At 51.9% G+C, this 21,252-nt stretch overlaps 1 protein-coding gene across 1 annotated transcript in view; it reads left to right on the top strand.

Annotated features, from left to right (window-relative positions):
- The first annotated feature begins 274 nt into the window (after positions 1 to 274).
- MN1 (MN1 proto-oncogene, transcriptional regulator) overlaps positions 275 to 21,252 on the top strand; it is a 45,758-nt gene continuing 24,780 nt past the window's right edge. The window contains exon 1 of the mRNA XM_063086418.1: positions 275 to 4,080. Within this exon, the coding sequence (XP_062942488.1) occupies positions 282 to 4,080 (3,799 nt within the window). The 5' untranslated portion in view covers positions 275 to 281. The remainder of the gene's footprint in view (positions 4,081 to 21,252) is intronic.

The following is a 21,252-nucleotide window of genomic DNA, read 5'->3' as shown; positions in this document are numbered from 1 at the left end:
GTGCCGACCGCCCGGGGCATGGGCCCCCCAACACGGCTCCTGGAGGCCCGGCGGCCTCGCAAGATGTGAGAGGCCCGACCCGGGAAGAGCCAGAGCTTCGGGATTGGAGCTGATAGCCCCCAGCCTCCCCACGCCAGGCGGGGTGACGGTGCGCGCTGAGCCCCCGCGGTGCCCAGCGTCCCGGAGCGCCCAATCCAGGGCTGGAACGAGTAGCTGGCTGGAGGCGCGCCGCGGAGAGCAGGCTGTCATGCCCTATTGATCCCCCCTGCCCCCCGCCAAGTATGTTTGGGCTGGACCAATTTGAGCCCCAGATCAACAGCAGGAACGCTGGCCAGGGCGAGAGGAACTTTAACGAGACCGGACTGAGCATGAACACCCACTTTAAGGCCCCGGCTTTCCACACTGGGGGTCCCCCTGGCCCCGTGGACCCTGCCATGAGCGCACTGGGCGAGCCCCCGATCTTGGGCATGAACATGGAGTCATACGGCTTCCACGCGCGGGGCCACTCGGAGTTGCACGCGGGGGGGTTGCAGGCACAGCCTGTGCACGGCTTCTTTGGAGGCCAGCAGCCTCACCATGGCCACCCGGGAAGCCACCACCCTCACCAGCATCACCCCCACTTCGGGGGCAACTTCGGCGGCCCGGACTCGGGGGCCTCGTGCCTGCACGGGGGTCGTCTGCTTGGCTACGGCGGCGCAGCCGGCGGCCTGGGCAGCCAGCCGCCTTTCACCGAGGGTTATGAGCACATGGCGGAGAGCCAGGGGCCGGAGAGCTTCGGCCCGCAGCGACCGGGGAACCTCCCGGACTTTCACAGTTCGGGCGCCTCGGGCCACGCTGTGCCTGCCCCATGCCTGCCGCTGGACCAGAGCCCTAACCGAGCCGCCTCCTTCCATGGCCTGCCCGCCTCCAGCGGCTCCGATTCCCACAGTCTGGAGCCCCGGAGGGTGACGAACCAAGGAGCCGTCGACTCGCTGGAATACAATTACCCGGGCGAAGCGCCCTCGGGACATTTTGACATGTTTTCGCCCTCTGACTCCGAAGGGCATCTGCCTCATTATGCGGGGGGTCGCCAGGTTCCCGGGGGCGCTTTCCCGGGTGCATCGGCCATGCCCAGAGCCGCGGGCATGGTGGGCTTGTCCAAAATGCACGCCCAGCAACCACAGCAGCAGCAGCAGCAGCAGCAACAACAACAGCAACAGCAACAGCAGCAGCAGCAGCAGCAGCAGCAGCAGCAGCAGCAGCAGCAGCAGCAGCAGCAGCAGCAGCACGGTGTGTTCTTTGAGAGGTTCGGCGGGGCCCGCAAAATGCCTGTGGGTCTGGAGCCCGGAGTGGGCTCCAGGCACCCATTAATGCAGCCTCCCCAGCAGGGCCCGCCACCCCCTCAGCAGCAACCCCAGCAGCAGCCTCAGCAGCAGCAGCCGCCACCGCCGCCGCCCGGGCTTCTGGTCCGACAAAATTCGTGCCCACCTGCGCTCCCGCGGCCCCAGCAGGGAGAGGCGGGCACGCCCAGCGGCGGCCTGCAGGACGGAGGCCCCATGCTGCCCAGCCAACACGCGCAATTCGAGTACCCTATCCACCGGCTGGAGAACCGGAGCATGCACCCTTATTCCGAGTCTGTTTTCAACATGCAGCATCCTCCTCCGCAGCAGGCGCCCAACCAGCGGCTGCAGCATTTCGACGCGCCCCCCTACATGAACGTGGCCAAGAGGCCGCGTTTCGACTTCCCGGGCAGCGCGGGAGTGGACCGTTGCGCTTCGTGGAATGGCAGCATGCACAACGGCGCTCTGGACAACCACCTCTCACCCTCCGCCTACCCTGGCCTACCCAGCGAGTTCACACCGCCTGTGCCCGACAGTTTCCCCTCGGGGCCGCCCCTGCAGCACCCGGCCCCGGACAACCAGTCCCTGCAGCAGCACCAACAGCAGCAGCAGCAGCAGCAGCGCCAAAACGCGGCCCTCATGATTAAACAGATGGCGTCGCGGAATCAGCAGCAGCGGCTGCGCCAGCCTAACCTGGCCCAGCTAGGCCACCCCGGGGACGTGGGCCAGGGCGGCCTGGTGCATGGCGGCCCGGTGGGTAGCTTAGCTCAGCCGAACTTTGAGCGCGAAGGCGGCAGCGCGGGCGCGGGGCGCCTGGGCACCTTCGAGCAGCAGGCGCCGCACTTGGCGCAGGAGAGCGCGTGGTTCCCAGGTCCGCACCCGCCGCCTGGAGACCTGCTGCCCCGCAGGATGGGTGGCTCGGGCCTGCCAGCTGACTGCGGTCCGCACGACCCCAGCCTGGCACCTCCTCCTCCGCCCAGTGGCTCGGGGGTGCTATTTCGGGGCCCTCTGCAGGAACCGCTGAGGATGCCCGGAGAGGGCCACGTGCCCTCGCTGCCCTCGCCGGGCCTGCAGTTCGGGGGCAGCCTGGCCAGCCTGGGCCAGCTGCAGTCGCCCGGGGCTGGGGTGGGGCTGCCCAGCGTTCCTTCGGAGCGCCGGCCACCGCCGCCGGACTTTGCTGCGCCGGCGCTCGGGGGCCAGCCGGGCTTTCCGTTTGGCGCAGCAAGCCGGCAGGCCACGCCGCACAGCGGTCCAGGCGTGAACTCGCCGCCGAGCGCGGGCGGGGGCGGCGGCAGCTCTGGCGGTGGCGGCGGCGGCGGCAGCGGCGGGGGCGCCTATCCGCAGCAGCCCGATTTCCAGCCCAGCCAGCGCACCTCGGCCAGTAAGTTGGGCGCCCTCTCGCTGGGCTCCTTCAACAAGCCCAGCTCCAAGGACAACTTGTTCGGCCAGAGCTGCCTGGCTGCGCTCTCCACCGCTTGCCAGAACATGATAGCCAGCCTCGGGGCCCCCAACCTCAATGTGACCTTCAACAAGAAGAACCCGCCCGAGGGCAAGAGGAAACTGAGCCAGAATGAGACCGACGGCGGAGCCGTGGCCGGCAACCCGGGCTCGGATTACTTTCCGGGAGGGACTGCTCCTGGGGCCCCAGGACCTGGAGGCCCGTCAGGGACCAGTAACAGTAGCTCCAAAGCCCCTGGGCCTCCCAACCCGCCCGCCCACGGGGACGGCACCAGCCTCTCCCCCAACTACACCCTGGAATCAACGTCGGGGAACGACGGCAAGCCGGTTCCCGGGGGCGGAGGCCGGGGCCGAGGTCGCAGAAAAAGGGACAGTGGTCACGTGAGCCCCGGGACTTTCTTCGACAAGTACTCGGCGGCTCCGGACAGCGGGGGCGCGCCCGGGGTGAGCCCAGGGCAGCAGCAGGCGACAGGCGTGGCCGTCGGAGGAAGCTCCACGGGCGAGACGCGTGGGGCGCCGACGCCCCACGAGAAGGCGCTTACGTCGCCGTCGTGGGGGAAGGGAGCCGAGTTGCTCCTGGGGGACCAGCCGGACCTCATGGCATCCCTGGATGGCGGGGCCAAGTCGGACAGTAGTTCGCCGCACGTGGGCGAGTTCGCCTCGGACGAGGTGAGCACGAGCTACGCCAACGAGGACGAGGTGTCGTCCAGCTCCGACAACCCCCCGGCCCTGGCCAAAGCGAGCAGGAGCCCCCTGGTGACCGGCTCGCCCAAACTCCCTCCCCGTGGGGTAGGCGCCGGGGAACACGGACCGAAGGCGCCCCCGCCCCCGCTCGGCCTGGGTATCATGTCTACCTCTACCTCGACCCCTGACAGCTATGGCGGCGGGGGCACGGGCCATCCGGGCACGCCGGGCCTGGAGCAGGTCCGGACCCCAACGAGCAGCAGCGGTGCACCACCGCCCGACGAGATCCACCCCCTGGAGATCCTCCAGGCGCAGATCCAGCTGCAGAGGCAGCAGTTCAGCATCTCCGAGGACCAGCCCCTGGGGCTCAAGGGTGGTAAGAAGGGTGAGTGCGCCGTCGGGGCCTCGGGCACCCAGAATGGCGACAGCGAGCTGGGCAGCTGCTGCTCAGAGGCGGTGAAAAGCGCCATGAGCACCATCGACCTAGACTCGCTGATGGCGGAGCACAGTGCCGCCTGGTACATGCCCGCTGACAAGGCCCTGGTGGACGGCGCGGACGACGACAAGACGCTGGCGCCCTGGGAGAAGGCCAAACCACAGAACCCCAACAGCAAAGAAGGTATATGCGCACGCGTGTTCCCTTCTCACTTGTCCTGTGAGCCGCCCATCCCCAGTGCAGGCCTTAGCCTCCACCCCTTGGGTCCCTCGGGGTTTGGAGGGCACAGGCCCTCCTGATCCCCAATTCCTTTGGTTACACCAAGGGCTGTGGGGACAGACACCGCCCGCCCTCCCCCAGGTGCTGCCAGGTAGATTCTAGTTGCACAGAGCAGTAGGAACTTAGATGGCAGCCCTTTGGGCATCGCTGTAGGGTTACACCCCTCCCCCGTTTTAGCTGAGTTGCCTGGTGTGCAGCGCTCAAAGGCCCCTCCTACCCTCAACATTCAGTCTGGGTCCACTTCTTAAAGAGTTGTGCGCCACCTTTTCTGGCAGGATACCTGGGAAGTTGTACTAATGCCTCCCCACCTTTTCCTAGTTAGCCAACCTCTAGCTGGTTCTTTTAGGTACCAGCATCTTTATAAAAAAGTTCCCAGCCAGGTGTCTGCAGCATCACTCAGAGGCAACGCCTCATTTGACATTTGTTCCTAATGAATAGCTGTTTTGTCTCTTCTTAGCTATTAGAGTTTCATTGAAAAACTGGAGACCTGTCGGAATTGTAGGAGGCAGGCAGCCCTCTCAGGGTGCATCTCCTTGACATTTGGTAGGGGGGCCGGGGCTGGGGTGGAATCTGCTTGGCAGAGACCAGACCACTCAGTCAAGACATCATTTGCGTATGAGGATATGGATATATAGTCTTAAGACACAAAGGACCCGCGTTTGTCAGTATCTTGCTTGGCTTTGGTGACAGATGTGCTGTCCCAGATCTCCTTTGCATTCTAAGCATCCCCTCCCCACCAGGCCTGGGGGCTTTTAAGGTGGGAGGGGTGGGGGTTAGTAAATGGACCAGTTAGAGTAGTTAACAGTTTTCTTTAACCTAGAGATGACTGGGCTGCAGTAGATATTCATCTTATTTTAATGGGGCTTTAAAAAAAATATTGCTAATGGCTTCTTAAAATTAGGTAACATCAGTTTTTCCCCCTTCCTACCTTTTTCTTTTAAACCCTAGTTGGATTCTTTTGGATTCATTGCAGGGAATATTACCATGGAGCCAGTGGCTGGCCATTTAACCCTGTCTTTTAAAAAAATGTGTCCCCTGATTCTTGCCCTTTCTTACAGTCAGTTCTTTCCTCCCCTGCCTTCGCTCTCCTATCCCTCCCCACATCCAGCCATCTCTTGACCCTGGATTTAAGGTGAGGGTAGGTTTTAGGAATGAGATGGGGTGGGGGGAGAAAGGGGGGAGGAATGGGAGTAGGGTGGGAGGTGGGTGGTTCAGAACTCCCCATCCTGTGTAGCTTTCCCGCTTAGGTTTTCTAATTCATGAATGCGGCCTCAGCCTCTCTGCTTTTCTCTTTGTTTGCGGTTACTGCCCAGCCCGGGACGCCCGGGACGCGCTTTCTTATTTGAAGCTGGGTGTTTAGCATGCACAGCAGACGCCACGGCCAGCATCAGCATTCTCCAGGCTTCTCCCAGGCAAGGCCATAAATTGGTTAGTTTGGGACCCTCAGCTTCTTCTCCTCCCCCCCCTTTTTAAAATGGAGTTGGACGCAGCATCCTGCTTGCTTGCCCACCTCCCCCTCTTTTATTTTCTTGTACACAACATCTCGATCTAGCCCGATCGATAGCTGGTTAGCACAAATCTCAGCCCCTGTCACTTCTACCTGGCCTGGCCTGGCTGCCTGCCCCCGCCCCAAGTAATTAAGAACATATTGGCCAAAATGGGGTGAGAAAAGTTTTTTTTTTTTAAAAAAGAAAAGCTGATTTAGGGAATTAATAAAGAAAAACCAGTAGTACTTCACCTTTGAGTCTTGTCAAGGGCCTTAGTAGACTAGGTGGAGAGGTATAGGGCAGTTTTAATGAGATTTTTTAAAAGGTGTTTTCCTACCTACTTCCTAGTCCTTCCTTTACTGGGTAAAAGAAAGATACAGGCTGTGAATGAAGAAATGTCATTAAAGAAATGTTTTGTTTTGTTTGTTTCATTATCACAGTCAGACGAGCGAAAATATTTTTTGGAAACAGATGCTAGTCACTTTAGGGCTGATTTCCCCTGTAAGCAAATCGAAGCCCTCCCTGCACACGGGAGGACAGGAGGACAGGGACTTCCTTCAGGGACCGGTGGGGCTGGCTGCCTTATAAGCTTTGGCAGGGACACCCACTTGACCTCCTTTGTTTCCCACTCTGTGATGTGGGAAGGACAGTTTCCTAGATAAAGCACCGAATTGAGGTCACTGGAAGCTTCTGCAGCCTTGGGGCTGCTAGTTAAGGCTTTATAAGGTATCTGCATCCGATTCCTGCTCCCTTACTGGTAGTAAATAAGGATGATTAAACTTTTCATTATGATAACACCCTGCAGTTCCATCTGCACGCATTGTATAAATAGGTACACAGAGCTTTCTACAGGCCCCTGAGTCCCCAGCTGAAAATCAGAGTGAAGTGTGCCACCTCCAAATGGAATAAGGAAAAAAAATTTAAAGCAAAATGTTCTGCCTTTCCTTAAAAACATGCCCATGGTACCATTAGCCATGGAGCAGTGGTGTCCAATGGGTTTGAATATCCCTTCCAGCCCCAGCAAGCACGTTTTTCACCCCCCTTTCAGGCAAAGCCCGTTTCTGTAATGATATTTTATTTTGTCACGCCGTAAAACACGCCAGTACTAATGTGATTAAATATTAACACCGTTTCTGAAATTCTTCGCTCCGATGACAAAATACTAGTCGGTATTTAACAAAATGATCCATGCTTGGATTGGAGGGAACGAATAAGTCTTCAGAACTGCACAAGGCGTGTAGCCACTGGGACGTGCCCAGATTGTCTTATGGGCTTTAGATGTCCTTTGGAGGGAAGGGAACTTGAGTGGCATGTTTTAGTTCTTGAAAAGTCTAGACCAGAATCTCATGTGATGACAATTTTTTTTAAAACCAGGAAAGCTAGCCTCTCCAAATTATGCTTCCTCTGACTTCTTAGTCAACCCACCAAACAACTTCCATATAATGAAACTCTACATCTGATCGTAAGGCTCTGTTTGCACAAAGTTGGGGGGGGGGATGGGTGAAGTTGTGGAAAGGAAAAAAAAAAAGAAACCAGCCTGAGTTTGGGCCTATTCAGACATCTATTAAATCGATGAGGATTATGTGAATTTAAAAATAGTTTGCAAGATTATCTACCTATCTTGGTAATCGGGCTGTGGCTATGAAGGAATCTCAAAACAGAGAGAGGAGAAATAATGATAGAGTATAGATAATGGATATTAAGTTGGAAAAAGTATGTTTTCCCCTTTCCAGCCCCTTATGATTTTTAAAACTTGAATTGACCATATTCTGTAATAATTTTATCCTCTCCAAACTTCCTTTCCGTTGGCAGCTCTGTATCTTGAAATCCAGGGTAGTCTAAAAATGTTCTTTCACACACATTGAAATAGGAGCGATTTCAGTACACACTCTGCAAGCAATCCTGCCCTTTTTGGAATTATGATATTTTTACAGTGATGTGGGAGAAATTTTTGGAATTTCATGCTTCTTTTAGTGTTCCAGCCGGAACATAGTAATCAGCACTAAGAAATACTAGGCAAGCAGGATTTGACCATTGAATTTCTTTAGACCTGGGGCAGACTTGGGGTGAGAGTAGGTTCTAGCCTCAGAGCAAAGCTCTGTTTTTTTTCTGAGTCGTTTTCCTCCTCCCCATCATGGAGAGAATTTTTAAGGCTCACTCAAACTTGTTTGGTGAAGGCAAAGAGCCTTGCAGTCCAGTTTCCCTGTGCAATCACCCAGCACGGATTGCATGCCTTCATGTGACTTTTGTGCCTCCGGAAGATGTAACCCAAAACTTCGCAGGTGTTAATCAGGAGTAATGTAAACAGATAGGGGCCCCCTTTGTGCAGCTGACGTTTGGGCCTGCCTGCTCCCTGGCTAGTCCAGGACATACAACTACTGTTCTTTGGTGCTTGTTTAATATTTCATGGCTGTAATAAACCTGTCTTCTTTGCCCGCCTCCCGACATAAAACCCCAACCTAGCACACATTTGCAATTATACATTTCTACTAAATATTAATAAAGGACAAGGATGTTTTAAGGGGCTGAAGCTCAGCGGTGTTGAACTTGTCATGGTTTCTGCCACTGGGTTTTTTTCTGGCTGTTTTGATTTTAAATAGCCATTGCTTTCTAATATGCAATATGTACTTATATATTTTTATATATATAAATATATACAATGTCTGGAGATTGAAAGGCTTTCCTCAAGGATAGCTATCTTTAGTATAAATTCATTCAGATTTCTGGGGAGGCCCCTTCAGACCAGAAGTAAGAGAGTATTGACATTTACTTCTATTTTATTGAGGTTTCTAGGAAAGAGGAGAGGGTTGGTTAATCTAATTTTTCTTTCTAGCAATGAAATTCTATGATTCCTGATATGATTTTGTTTGCCTGACAGAGATATTTAAATTTCCACAAAGAATCTTAATAGGTCCTGAAAATACAGCTGCCCTCGCCAAGAAGTTACTTGATACCCTCTGCTGATATAAAATATATGTCTTTAATAAACAGTCCAGGAGGACCAGGTGAAATAGAGGAGGAAAATTCTTCCCACCGTGGAAGGGCAATCTTGAGTGTATTGTTGGGTTTCACAGGATCTCCTAAAGTCACTCTATGCCGGAAAATTGGAAAATTTAGCAAAGTCACTCTGTGACCTGTTTCTCACCACTTGAGCAACAACAATGTCGGATTGCGTTCTTTGCCCAGGGAGTGATCTGCTTTACTGAAAGCGTTTAGGAGAGAAATATTCTTAGTAAGGAATACTGTACTTACCTCTGTTTGGTTAATTTTAGAGATTAAAAGGCTGTTTATATAATAGGATCAAATGTCTGGGGAGTGTGCAAGGGTGAGCAGGCCTCCCAAGCGCATCGCAACATAAAAACACCAAATCCTCTCATGATGGAGGGGTCCTTGGTTCAGCCTGGCCTCCTGTAACCAGTGGGTTTGCCTTCTATCCTTTTCTCGCTTGTCCCACCCAAGCCTTCGGGCTAGAGGGGCTTCATCATTGGGACTCAAGATAGGATTCTGACTTGCCGGCGATGTGTTTGTTTTAGGATGGCGGCTATTTTTAGGCATGTCTTGGGTGGACAGATTTGAGTGTGGGATTTGATTGCTTGTGGTGGAGATGTTGATATATACATGAGTGCGTGATAGAGAAGAGAGGCATTTGGAGGAAATTTTTCAAGTTTCCTTGCCTTCTTACACACTGAGCCCAATGAAGTGGTCTGGGGGCTGGCTTGAGAGAGCACAGCCAAGGGGGTCCTTAGGTCTGGGTCTGGGTCTGGAACTCAGGGGAGGAAAACAGGGCCCCATGCAATTCAGTGTGCAGGAGCCCCCCTTCTCCCTCAGCCCACCCCAGCATACGCACATATACATATGCATGACCAAGTGTATTTCCATCAAATCTGAAGTTACTCCTCCAGTTTACCCTTAATCTGCTTTCCCAAGGCAAGCGGGGAAAGGAGCTAACCCTTCAGTCTCAATGGCCTTAGCTGACAGGTTCTGCTTCTGTAAAGGACTGAATGAGCGCGAGTCCTAAAAATAGAGGGAGGATTTTGAAGATCCTAATTATGAAATCTTGGCCTCCTGGGCCTCCTGGGCTGTGGGTGACTTTGATCAGGAGTATTTCAGTAGCAGACGCACGTCGCCCCTTGCTGGGTTTTGTGCGTGAGCGTGCGTGGAGGTGTCTCTCTGGCGGAGTTCAGCTAACACCGGTTTCCTGCCAGGAGAGGAATCTTTGAATCAGCCCCCCTTCCTCCCCCCAGTTGTGGGAAGCGGACGCTGCTTCTCATTTATGGAAATTCCACTCCTTTATTGTAATCTTTTGGTACCAATGATGTGGCGGGGACTTCTCTGGGCTTTCAAATTAGTCACGGCCCTGCCTGTAGAGACCCTCTGTGTCCTGACGCACAACAGCTCAGCTGGCAGTCCCCGGCTCAGTGCCACTCAAGGCCCTTGAGAGACCATGAACAGGACCCGAGGAAGAGATGGTTCTGGGACACTGGCACATTTCTCTTGGTGGATCTCCCAGCGCGAAGGTGGCCCTGTTCATTTCCTGCCATCTTCTGACAACAAGACATCCAACACCCGGGCAACCAGTTGCTTTGTAGGGTGTGGCTGAGAAGATACCCTGGGTTTGTACTTTAGGGGGCAAAGACTCCAAACTTATTTTGCAGCCAGGATCAGAAAGCAGAGTTAAGTTTAATTTACTTGAGTGGGGAGGGACATTTGAAAGATATCATTTTCTCAGGGTGTAATTATTATAGGATGCTGAGGTCTGCTTTGTTTGCTGGTCTGCATTTTAATCAGCCGTTTCCAAGGTTTGGGAAGCAAGTGGATTGTCTGCTTCCAACATGGTGTTTGCCCAGAAGGGGCACTGAGGGAGGAAACTGCCACGTTTCCCTGAATCTTGAAATCCAAGGGGCTGTTTCAGGTTTCTGATAGCTTCCACTTTTGGCCTGACAGGGCGATGTTGGACCAGCACCCTTGGTACCTACTGAGTGGGGGACCCAAATTCTCATTCTCTGTCTTGGCTGAGAAAGCTGGTAGGTTTTCATAATTACTGCTTTCTCGTGAAGCTGGATCAGAGAGAGAACTTTATAGCTATCGTCTGTGTGTCCTTTCATGATTTGTACATCATTGTAGGGACCCAAATGCCCTTTAAACATAAGGCGATTGAATTTAACAGTTTAAAGGTCTTAGCGCATTCATGATGACATACTGGTTTCTCTGCATGTCCCGGAAGGAACATCTTACATGGAATGGACTGCCCCCAAAAGGGGGAAAAAATCCCAGTGAACATCCCAGTACAAACAAACTCACATTGTTGGGGGGAAGCAGGTTTTTATTTTTTGATCTTTAAAACTGGGAGGTCCAGTGAACTCACATGGCCACACTTTCCTTAGAACTTGTAGGACTGACTGTGTGACCTAAAGCCTTGGTCTTACTTCCCGTCTTTGACCTCTCTGTGGAAAACCCTGGACTCCTTACAAAATGTTTGGTCCTGGCATTCTGATTCTTCCTTCCATCTCTGATTTTCTGGGTTGCATTCTGACTTACCTGTATAAGTCCTTTATCTGTGCTAGTGTTTGGTTTGGGTGAAGCGAGGTGTGTTGGTAAATGGCTTAGGAAAACAGGGAGACCCTTTGGTGAAGGCATATTTGGGATTTATTGCTGTTGAAGGTCTTTGGAAAGTTGGGTGCTTTGAAGGCACCTGGAAGAGAACCAGGTCTTGTTTTCATCCTGCACGTCTAAAGAACGATCTCCATAGTTACTCAGAAATAGACAGCCGTTGTCATGCCTTTGGAGGAAATATGGACTAACTTGGGTGCTTAGGCTCCCCTTCGGCTTTTTCCCTCCTACGTCTTCTTCCAGCAGCCTGTCTTGTGAGAACTGAGTGGTCCGTAGATGCATTCGATTGTGAGGATTTAAAATTAGTTTTTCCTTCTTGGTGCTGATAAGCATTTAGAGAGTCTTTGGGCACAAAGATTTCATTTTATCCTAAACCTCGGGATAAAAATTTCGCTGGTGTGACGTGGTTTCAGGGCCTTCCTGACGCAACTGGCTTTGTGTGCTGTGACTGGGAAATCCATCTGCCCAATGTTGAGGGCCTCAATGGGTCTCATCTGGTTTGCCTGGTCATATTTAGGAGCTCCCGAAATGTGAGGTGACTGTTAATGAGTAAACCCCTCCACGCATGCACACACGTACTCGTGTGCACATACACACATACACATGACCTTCCTGCTCATCCAGTCATTCAGGGCAGGGCGAGGTTTCAAAAGAAAGAAATGACCCTTTTCAGTTACTGTGAAGCAGTGTTTTCAGACGCCCTTGAATCTTGGAACACAAGCGTTGTCGAGTGATTGGCAACAACCACCAGGAATAAAATACCTCTGGGCCCATCTTATGATCAGAGAGGGGCTGGGGAAGTCGGCAGAAAAAGCTAGCCTGCTTTGAAATCCCCAAAGCTCAGTCTTAGGGAAAGTAAGGGTAGGTTGAGAATTAGCTGTGAAGTTAGTGGTTTCTCTGCTGTCCTCGTGGGCTGTTTGAAAAAGTCCTGGAGAATTTTAGGGCCCAAGTACTGATGTGGATGGATGCTCTGTCCTCCTTGCCTATGAGCCAGAAAGCAGAGAGAGAAACTCCCCCAGTTAGGGAGACTGGCTAGAGTTTGGGGTGCAGTTTATTCTCTTGGGGTGGGGGCATGGTAGAGGGATGGATGGAACGGAAAGTAGTGTGTTTGTACGAGTCAAAATGTTATTTATCCACTCCTGGGGTTCAGGAGTGGAAGATAACTTATAAATGTGGGAGTCATTTATGACATCCCCTCCTGGGCAACGCTAGGGGTGCATGCATTGCTTGGGGCCAGTGTTGGCCATCACAAAGGATAGAAAGTTCTGGGACCAGTTTTCCCTACTGGGCATGGGGCTCCCCTGTGACCACAGATGTATGGGGGGGGGGGGTGGGGAATAGATATGGAGGACCCAGCCCAGGACTGGATGATTGTATTGTGGGTCTGTTAGCAATCGGGGCCAAGGCAGGCATACAGGGGATGAAGGCCCTATTGGGCCTGGGTGTGCTGAGCCCCGGGATCGTGCCTGTGGCCAACTCTTGCAGAGGAGCCAGCCCCCCATGCAGCCTGCTACAGATGCATTGAATTTTGAGGATGTGCCCAGATCTTTCCATAAAAGAGGGGTGAAGGGGGTGGTAAAAGGGAGTGACCTTTCTCCTGGTGACCCCATAAGGTGGCCACCGAGTCTTTTCTCCCAGCACCAAGCCTCTTCAGTGATAATCTTGGCTTTCGCAGATGCTGCAGGCAGGTCCCTCTGCCTTGAAACGCAAGTGTACCCTGTGATGTCTTCCCACACTATATATATATATGTATTTTTTTTCCTCCTTTTTCTGAATGGTAGGCAAAAGGGAACTAAAGAAAGGACACATTCAGCAAGAGGAAGATTTCCCTGGCTCGAGATAAGCTGAGTATGGAAAGGAATTGGAGGAATTAGAGTGTCCTCTTTCCTCCCCTTCAGGGGACCCCCCAGTCAAGTCATCAGAAGCCCTTAATGCTTTTGTAGTGAGGCCTAATTGGCAAAAAACAAATTGACCATTTTCATCTCCTGCAATGTAACTTTTGATGGTTGTTTAGTATTTGAGGGAAGGAAGGCTGTAGACCAAAATTTGGCTTTTTTAAACAGGAGCAATTTCACGATCCTTATGCCGTGACTATTTCTAAATTGTCTGGGCATAAAGCTTTGGATGCCTTTTGCTGGTTTCTGCTTGTGTGGATGGACGCGTGTGTGCACGCACACGCATGCACACACACACGGGCCTGAGAAGTCTTAATAAGAAATGAAAAAATAATTTTTTCCCCAAGAAGAAGCTCATACAAAGTTTTGGCACCGTTCAGTTGGAAGCTTATTGATCTCAGTGTGGTCAATGTTTGCCGAATTTGTAATCCTGTTAGGCCTCCGGGAGAGGCATGATTAATTTACTTGTACATTTCACGATTTTGGGTCAGTTTAGTTAATAAGCATTTATTTTGTGCTCAGTGTGTGTGAAGCATTTGGTGGGATTAGAATTGTGTGTGTGTGTGTGTGTGTGTATGCATGTGTGACTTGAGTGTGTGCATTAATGGGGCCTGCTCCCCCATCGTGGAATAACGGCCTCCCAGTCTCAATTCCCACCCCCTTCTAGGACAGGGAGAAAGAGTGAGTGGCACCTTCACCTATCACGTGTGGGGTGGCGGTGGGGGGGTGGAGGGAGAAAAAGCCCAGTCGTTCAGCAAACCCAGCCTCCCTGGAGACAGCCAAAGTACATGGGCTTCCTCCTGATGCCTTAGTTCTTGGACCCCGGAAAGTTTCCGAGCATTAATTCTTAATTGACTGGGAGCCGAGTGCCGGTGTGGACCAGAGGTCTGTTCATATGGGAGGAGAGTTAGGAATCTCTTTTGAGCACCTTCCATTCTGCTGTCTTGACAAATGGTGGGGTGTGCGTGTGTGCGTAACTTTTAAGAAACGCGCGGTTTGACTTCCAAAGAAGGAAGAAAAAGTACGCATAAGTCTTGAAAGCGGGGAAAAGAAAAAAACAAAGCAAAACAGCCTGCAGCTTTGGCCTTTCCTAACACCAAGTCTCAAAAGGGGAGCATGTGTCATTTTGATGGGGCGGGCATTTTAGTCCAGCTTCTCGGCGACCCACCCCCCTTCCTCCCTGAGCTCCCCACAGCCTTCCTGTCTTTCTGCTTCCAGATGATGGGTTAAAATCCCACTTTAAAAATAGCAATAGCAACAACCAAAAAACCAGGTTTTGGCCATCAAAGTTTTCAAGCAAATGGCTTCCTAAGTGCCCCCCCCCCCCATTTGCTTAATTCCTTGCACATCGGTTCCACCCAGGCCTTGCCTTTGCAGAGCCAGGGCCGGACGGAGGACTTTCAGAGCTGCGCCAGCCTGCAATGACCTTGAGGCGCTGGGGAAACAGGCATTTGGAGCGATGGGCATACAATTTCTTTTTTTATGTGGGCCCATTAAAGTCTAATGGACATTGGTGTCCGGCCTTAAATTTGGAGAGGGTCTTTATCTAACCCTTAAAACCAGAGTCATTTCCAGTAATTACGACACCCCAGGCCAGACCACTAAATCTTCCAGATTCTTGTCTGGAGGACCGTGGTGGGGGTGGGGATGGGGGACAGAGGGGCACACCTGTTACCTGTATCAGCTATAATTATGACATTTCTGGACTCCTGGTTTTCAAGGAAGAATTTATGGGCCAGGCAACGCCGGAAGAGAGCAGCCAGAGGCATTCCGGTTCCTAGCAGCAAAATCACAGGAACTCCACACTCCGTTCCCACCACGGCCCCTGCATTTCCTTAATGAATGAATTTAGCTCCCCAACATTTGGTATTAAGTAAGTAGTTATTTTGGGAATCCAAGAGAAAAAGAGTTGGAAGAGTTTTTAAAAAACATTTTTGGGAAAAGGAAAAAGTATTGCATTTTGAAGTTTGAGATGTGCAAGGTCGTGGGGGAGGACACGTTGAGTGTGACGTGGTCAGATGTGGCAAAGTGGCCTGCCCCATCCCTGCCTGTGATGTTGCTTCCCTAAGAAGGGGGTTTATCCGTTGTTAAGCATGGTGGAGGCCACAACACCCAGACTCCGTGCAGCGTGTTTGGAAGTGTTGTTTAGATTATTCTCGCTTTTCAAATTGAGAGAAACTTGGTTTAATGGGAAAATAGCAGTATTACTATCTTGGTGTGTTTGCTTTAGCGTTTAAAAATAGTTTGTTTTCATATCCTGAATTTCATCCTTTCCTTGTTTGCTTGTTTGATGGAAACTCGTGTGTGTGTGTGTGTGTGTGTGTGTGTGTGTGTGTGTGTGTGTGTGTGTGTGAAGGATACCAGCACACAAATCTACATACATGCAGGCGGTCGAATGGTTGCAGTCGCACAACCAAAAAATGGTTGCAATTTTACAGCTGGCTAAAGGGACCAGAACATTTGCTTTTAACTTAAACCATCTTATCCCTTCCTCCCTCATCAGCACACCAGTCCCACCCCCCTGCCTGAACCCCCAGCGATATTTATTTCTTCCTTAAAAAAGAAATGCCGGGCCTGTTTGCTGAGGTCCCCGTTGGAATAGATTTTCAGGGGTTATGTATTAAATGTGTTTGAGGGCGATTTCAGCCCTCAGCCTGGTTGTCCCAGTACTAATGGTAGCAGGGCCTATTACAGAGAGTCAAAGAATATTGTAAATGGCTTATGCAGAAAAACCATTTAGATAAAAATGCAATTTTCCCTTCTGCATAGAGTGCTAAGAATTAATAGCACATTCTTTCTAAATGGGTATTTTTATATTATATTTTCCCCCTAATGAAATTCTTTTCCCAAACAGGAACATGTTTCATTTTAAACTTTAGAGTAAAATTGATCTGTTTTTAAGCCTGTGAAAACTGGTGTCCCAGTTTTCAGCAGGCCCCTTCCCCTCCCTACTCTGTGTCCACAATTTTTGAAGTTAGGTTGTGCAGCAGTTGTTAATGGCAGTTGTCTCTTGACTGTCCACGTCAAGGCTGGAAATAAGGAGAGGGGCTGGATTTGCCCACATTTTTGCGTTTCCTTTCTTCTCCCAAGGGTGTGTTTGGGGGTGTTTGGTAGTTTCAACGGATAGAGAGACTGGTCCTGAAATTTGAGCTGTTTGTGGTTGGCTTGGCCTGGGAGGGGGGCTCACCTCCTTTGTCTGAGAGAATTCCTGTGATCCCCTGACTGTGTCCCTCTCTGCCTGGCTCCTGCACAATTGCAGGGGACACCCAGGTGCCCCTGTCCTGCTCCCTTCTACGTGACAGCTGGGGAAGGCGCTGCTTTCAGCCTCTGAGTACCCACGAGGGGTGGTTCAGTAGCTGGCTCTTTGCCAGGGCCTGCGTGGCCATTTCGGGAAGAGTGGGAGTTCAGAACTTCTTAGAAGGCTGACTTCATGCAGACCAGCAGAAGCTTGTGGCGGCATAGTGGAAAGTCTTTGAGAGCTCGTCGCATTGGCTGCCATGGGCCAGTGTCTGCTGACCCAATTTTCCCTGCCCGGGTGTGTGTACGTGGAGATATTTGGGAGCCTTGGCTTGGCAGCTTAAGTGTCCAGACTTGACGGCGGTGGACGCTGCAGTGCTGCATTAGAAGAACCTCCTAAACACACACTTTCAGTTTTCACGATCAAAACAGCACGAAGGTGAAAGTTGAGGTAAAATTCTAGAATGGGAAAGACGTTCTTTCTGTTTTTGTGCCCGTTTGCCACAACATTTTCCAGCTGAAAGAAGTAAGGCCCAGAGAGGGCAGACAGCTCAGCCAAGGTCACACAGTGCAGCCGCAGAGCGAGGAGTGGACTGTAGCTGACCCTGGGCCCAGCTTTTCCTTCCTGTCCCTCTACCCGTTCACCTGGGAGCTAGGATCTGATTTTGTCTGGCTAAGCCTTGCACAGACCAGAATCAGATCTTCTTAAACCAGAAGTTTCAAAACCTTTTAAGAAAGCACTGTGACCCACATCCTGATGGCTGCAGCCCTTGAGCCCCTTCCTCATGTGGAGGTGGATGTTGTGTGAAGATGGTTTTGACCTTGGGGGAGCTGCAGTGGCACCATATCCTGCAGATGAGGGGTCTGGGTTCAGACCTGGCCCTTTGACTCTTCTAAGCTATGTGAACTTAGACAAGCCACTTCACTGCTCCCAGCTTGGTTTCCTCATTGATAAAATTGAAAAAAAGAAAAAAAAATAGTGCTTACCTTATAGAAGTACTGTGAGGACTTAATAGGATGATTTTAACTAGCATTATGATATTGTGGTTAAGAGCACACCTCTGGAGCCAGACCACCTGGGTTCAAACACCGGCAACTCCACTTTCTAGCTGTGTGACCTTGGGCGGGTTACTTAACCTCTCTGTGCCTTTGTTTCCTCATTGGTGAAAGAGGATCATAATAGTTCCTACCTCATGGGGCTAAGAGGATTCAGTGAGTTAATATATACGTGAGTTGATATTCAGTAGCCTGCTGGACACAGAGGAACTGCTCTGCTAGCCCCAGTTTGTATTGACCACCTTCTGTATGCCAGGGGTTTCACAAGCAGTACCTTGATGAACCTATGAAGTACATGGTAGTTTTGCTGTTATTGTTTGTCTCATCTTAGGGATGAGGAAACTGAGGCACAGAGAAGCTAGTGAGTAGTGCAGGCTGGAGGGAAACCACACCAGGCTGTACTCTAGGCACTTAGCACCGGGCCTGGCACAGGGGACTTGCTCAGTAAATGTTATGGTGTCACAGGGCAGGGCCAGGCTGGAACCCGCTGTCCCTGCAATAGCAATTTCAGGCCTCACTATTGGACTGGCATGTGGCTGTGAAGCGTAGGGGGATGGGCCCTGTGCAGACCCTCTCCTTGTTGGGGGCAGTCAGACCCTGTGCAGGCATTGGGCTGGTCACAGCCTGGCGCGGTCAGGCACGGGTCACTGGCGGCGGGATGGGAGCGCCGAGGTATTTTTCTTCCATTTGACAGCTCTCCCTATGCTCCGAAGGAACGGTTCCCTGATATGCGTGAGTAATGGTCAGCTTTCTTGTTGAAGGAATTCATGAGATGAGCCTCCGGCCTCTGAGCACTTTGCCAGGAGCCTGAGCCAGCCATAAACAGTCTGGAAGCTGGCAATGGAAAAATTAAACCCCTGTGTCTGGCACCTCAGGTGGGCCTCAGGACCCTGGCAGGCTTGTGTTGAACAGAGAGAGAAAGCCTGACAGTGAGTGAGCATCCCTGCCCTCGGTCAGAGTGGGAGGGCTTAGGAGTCAGGCAGACCTGGATTCAAATCCCAGCTTTACCACTTACGTGCTGTGTGACTTTGGGCAAGTGATTTACCTCTCTGAGCCTCAATTTCCTCACCTGGAACACAGGTATAATCCTCGTGACGCTCTCAGAGGGTTGCTGTGGGGGATGAGAAGCCAGGTAGGTTGGTGGGAGCATGAGCTCTGCAGTGGGCCGGAGAGGGGGCATTCTCTGTTCCTATGTGGGACCCTTGGCCAAGTCACAACTCTCAGTGTCCTTGGCTGCAAACTGGGGAGAGTAACATGCTCACCCAGGGGCAATATTGTCCCTCAATGGATACTTGGCAATGTCTAGAGATGTTTTTGGTTGTCACAACTGCAGAGAGGAAGGATGCTACTGGCATCTAATAGATGGTGACCAGTGATGCTGCTAAATAGCCTACAATGCACAGGACAGTCCTTCCCACTCTCAACAAACAAAGAATTATCCAGCCCAAAATGTTAATAGTGCTAAGGCTTCCTGAACAAAGAATTATCCAGCCTAAAATGTCAATATTGCCAAGGCTGAGAAACCTGAAACTGCAGTGAGTGATTGAAGTTAGGTTCAAAATAATACTCAAAACATGGTACTAAAGTCTGAATTCAGAAGTGTTGGTATAAATATTCATTCAACAAACACATATCATGCACTTAGCATGTGATGATGCTGTCTAGGTGCTGGGACCCAGTGGGGAGCCAGATAGACAAAAGCCCCTGCCCTTGTGGAGTTTACATTCGAGGGGAGGGGATAGACCAAAAGACAAATAGCAAATGAGCAATGTCACAGGGTGAGTAGGGCCGGACAGGGAGTAGAAGGAAGGCAACATGCACAACAGTTACCAGGCTGGGCCGCCAGGGAGGTCTCTGTGAGGTTTTGATCTGAAGCTGAGACCTGCAGGCTGAGAAGGAGCCAGCCAGTGGTGTGCTGGTAACTTGAACACCCGGTTCTCTGGCAGAGGAAATCAAAGCTGTGATGTGTAGCATTTACTGATAACTGTGGTGTAAATCCTCCCAGCATGGCTGATTTCAAGCTATCAAAGTGATGTCAGCCTTTAGCCAGATCACACAATTCTGGAGTATTTAACAATGGGCTCCCACACCCTGGAGCCAGCTGTGTCAAGCTCTGCAAGAAGGGTGTTAGGCAAGGGGACAGTGAGTGTGGGGACCCTAAGGCAGGACTGAGCTGGCCTGTTGCAGAAACAAGGAGGGGAAGGTGTTTGTGGTGGGGGAGACAGTACAGGCAGGCAGTGGCCTGGCCACTCAGGACAAGTAGGCACGGTCAGATCAGCAGTAGGATTTTATTCTAAGTGTGATGGTAGCTGAGGGACGGTAGGTAGTGAGAACAGGAGGTATGGGATCTGACAGCACATAGTAGATGTGTAATTATCAGTGGTTCGTCTGAGCCCACAGTGTCTGAGAAATTGATTTCCTTTCCCTTATGTCCAGGTTCCTTCTGAGGAGGCAGAAACCCTCTCCTGATAGTTTGGAGCACCCAGGCCACAAGTTAGGGCAGGGGTGTTCCCCCACCCCCAGGATGGGGTACTCAGGCCCCAAGGCAGGGACTCAGCCTGCCACAGGTGGGGCTAGGGGCACATGGGGGATGTCTGTTATCTCCCTGAACTGGACAAACCATGATTTATGTCCTTGTCCAGGGAGATTCTGTTTCCTTCTTTCCCCAGCCATTGTTCTGCAGTCCTGGCAGAGGTCACCCTGACAGGAAAGCACAGCCCAAGGAGCAGTGGAGGGCTGGGCTGCTGGGTGACCCAGGCCTGGCGTCCACCTTCTGAAAGCTTTTCTTTTGAGTAGCACAGAAATCATAACAGGTCACAGTTATTGAGTGCCCATCATGCCAAGCCCATTTTGCAGATGAGAAAACTGAGGCTCAGAGAAGCAAAGTGACTTGCCCAAGGTCACCTGGTGGGGAGGGGGCACACTGCGGATTCATACCCAGGCCAGTCCGAGCCTGTGCTCAGAACAAAAGACACTGAGACAGGAAGCTGTATTTCCCACCAACTAAAGTTCATGATAAAAACTGACTCAGGGGTCTCACCCCTCCCAGCAATTGCCTTTGGCTATTCAAGTTTTCACCACTTGTTCCCCACAGGTGAAGGGGCAGCGCTCAGAACTCTAGGCCTGGGGGCTGGGAGGTGACTTGGTGTGACTGGGGCAGGGCTGTGCCATCTGGCTGAGCCTCGGTCTCCTTGTCTGTCCGATGGGTCAATTCTGGTATCTTCTAGGACCCTGGTGAGCAGGGAGCTTCTGCCTGTGTGTCTGGTACTTTCTGTGTGCCCAGGTGCACAGGGGCTTTGTTGCAGGGGTGCATCCTGTTCTGGTCTCAGGACTAGGGGGTGAGTGCCCCATCCAGAGACAGCATGGAGAACGGCCACCCCTACAACCTGCCACTTTTGACCCCTGAGACTTAGGAGGGGTGCGGGGGTGGGGCTGGCTCAGGGATCCCTGCTCCCGTCTCTGCAGGGGTGAGTAGGGTAGGGAGGGGGCCCTCCACATGGGAATTCCTAATCCCAATCCTGCCACCTCCTCTCTCCATTCCCAACTCTGGTCCTCCTTCTGTGAGTTGTACTTGTCCTGAGATACTGTGGCCTGGGACACAGCCACTGTCCCACCCAAGCAAGGCTTGTTACAGATGTCAGGGCCCGCCTGAGGATGCTTGAGTTTCTTTCTTTAGTCACCTGACTGCTGGCCATTGGGGTTGGCTTTTATGTCCCAGACCTCAGGGAGAACAGCTCAGGGAGCTAGTGTTGAGCCTCCCACTGGACCAATCCCTTCACTGCCCTGAGCCT

The sequence above is a fragment of the Cynocephalus volans genome, chromosome 2 (genome assembly GCF_027409185.1).
Source record: "Cynocephalus volans isolate mCynVol1 chromosome 2, mCynVol1.pri, whole genome shotgun sequence".
In the NCBI taxonomy this organism is placed as follows: Eukaryota; Metazoa; Chordata; class Mammalia; order Dermoptera; family Cynocephalidae; genus Cynocephalus; species Cynocephalus volans.
Note: the sequence above shows the minus strand (reverse complement) of the source record. Positions and strands in the feature narration are given on the sequence as shown.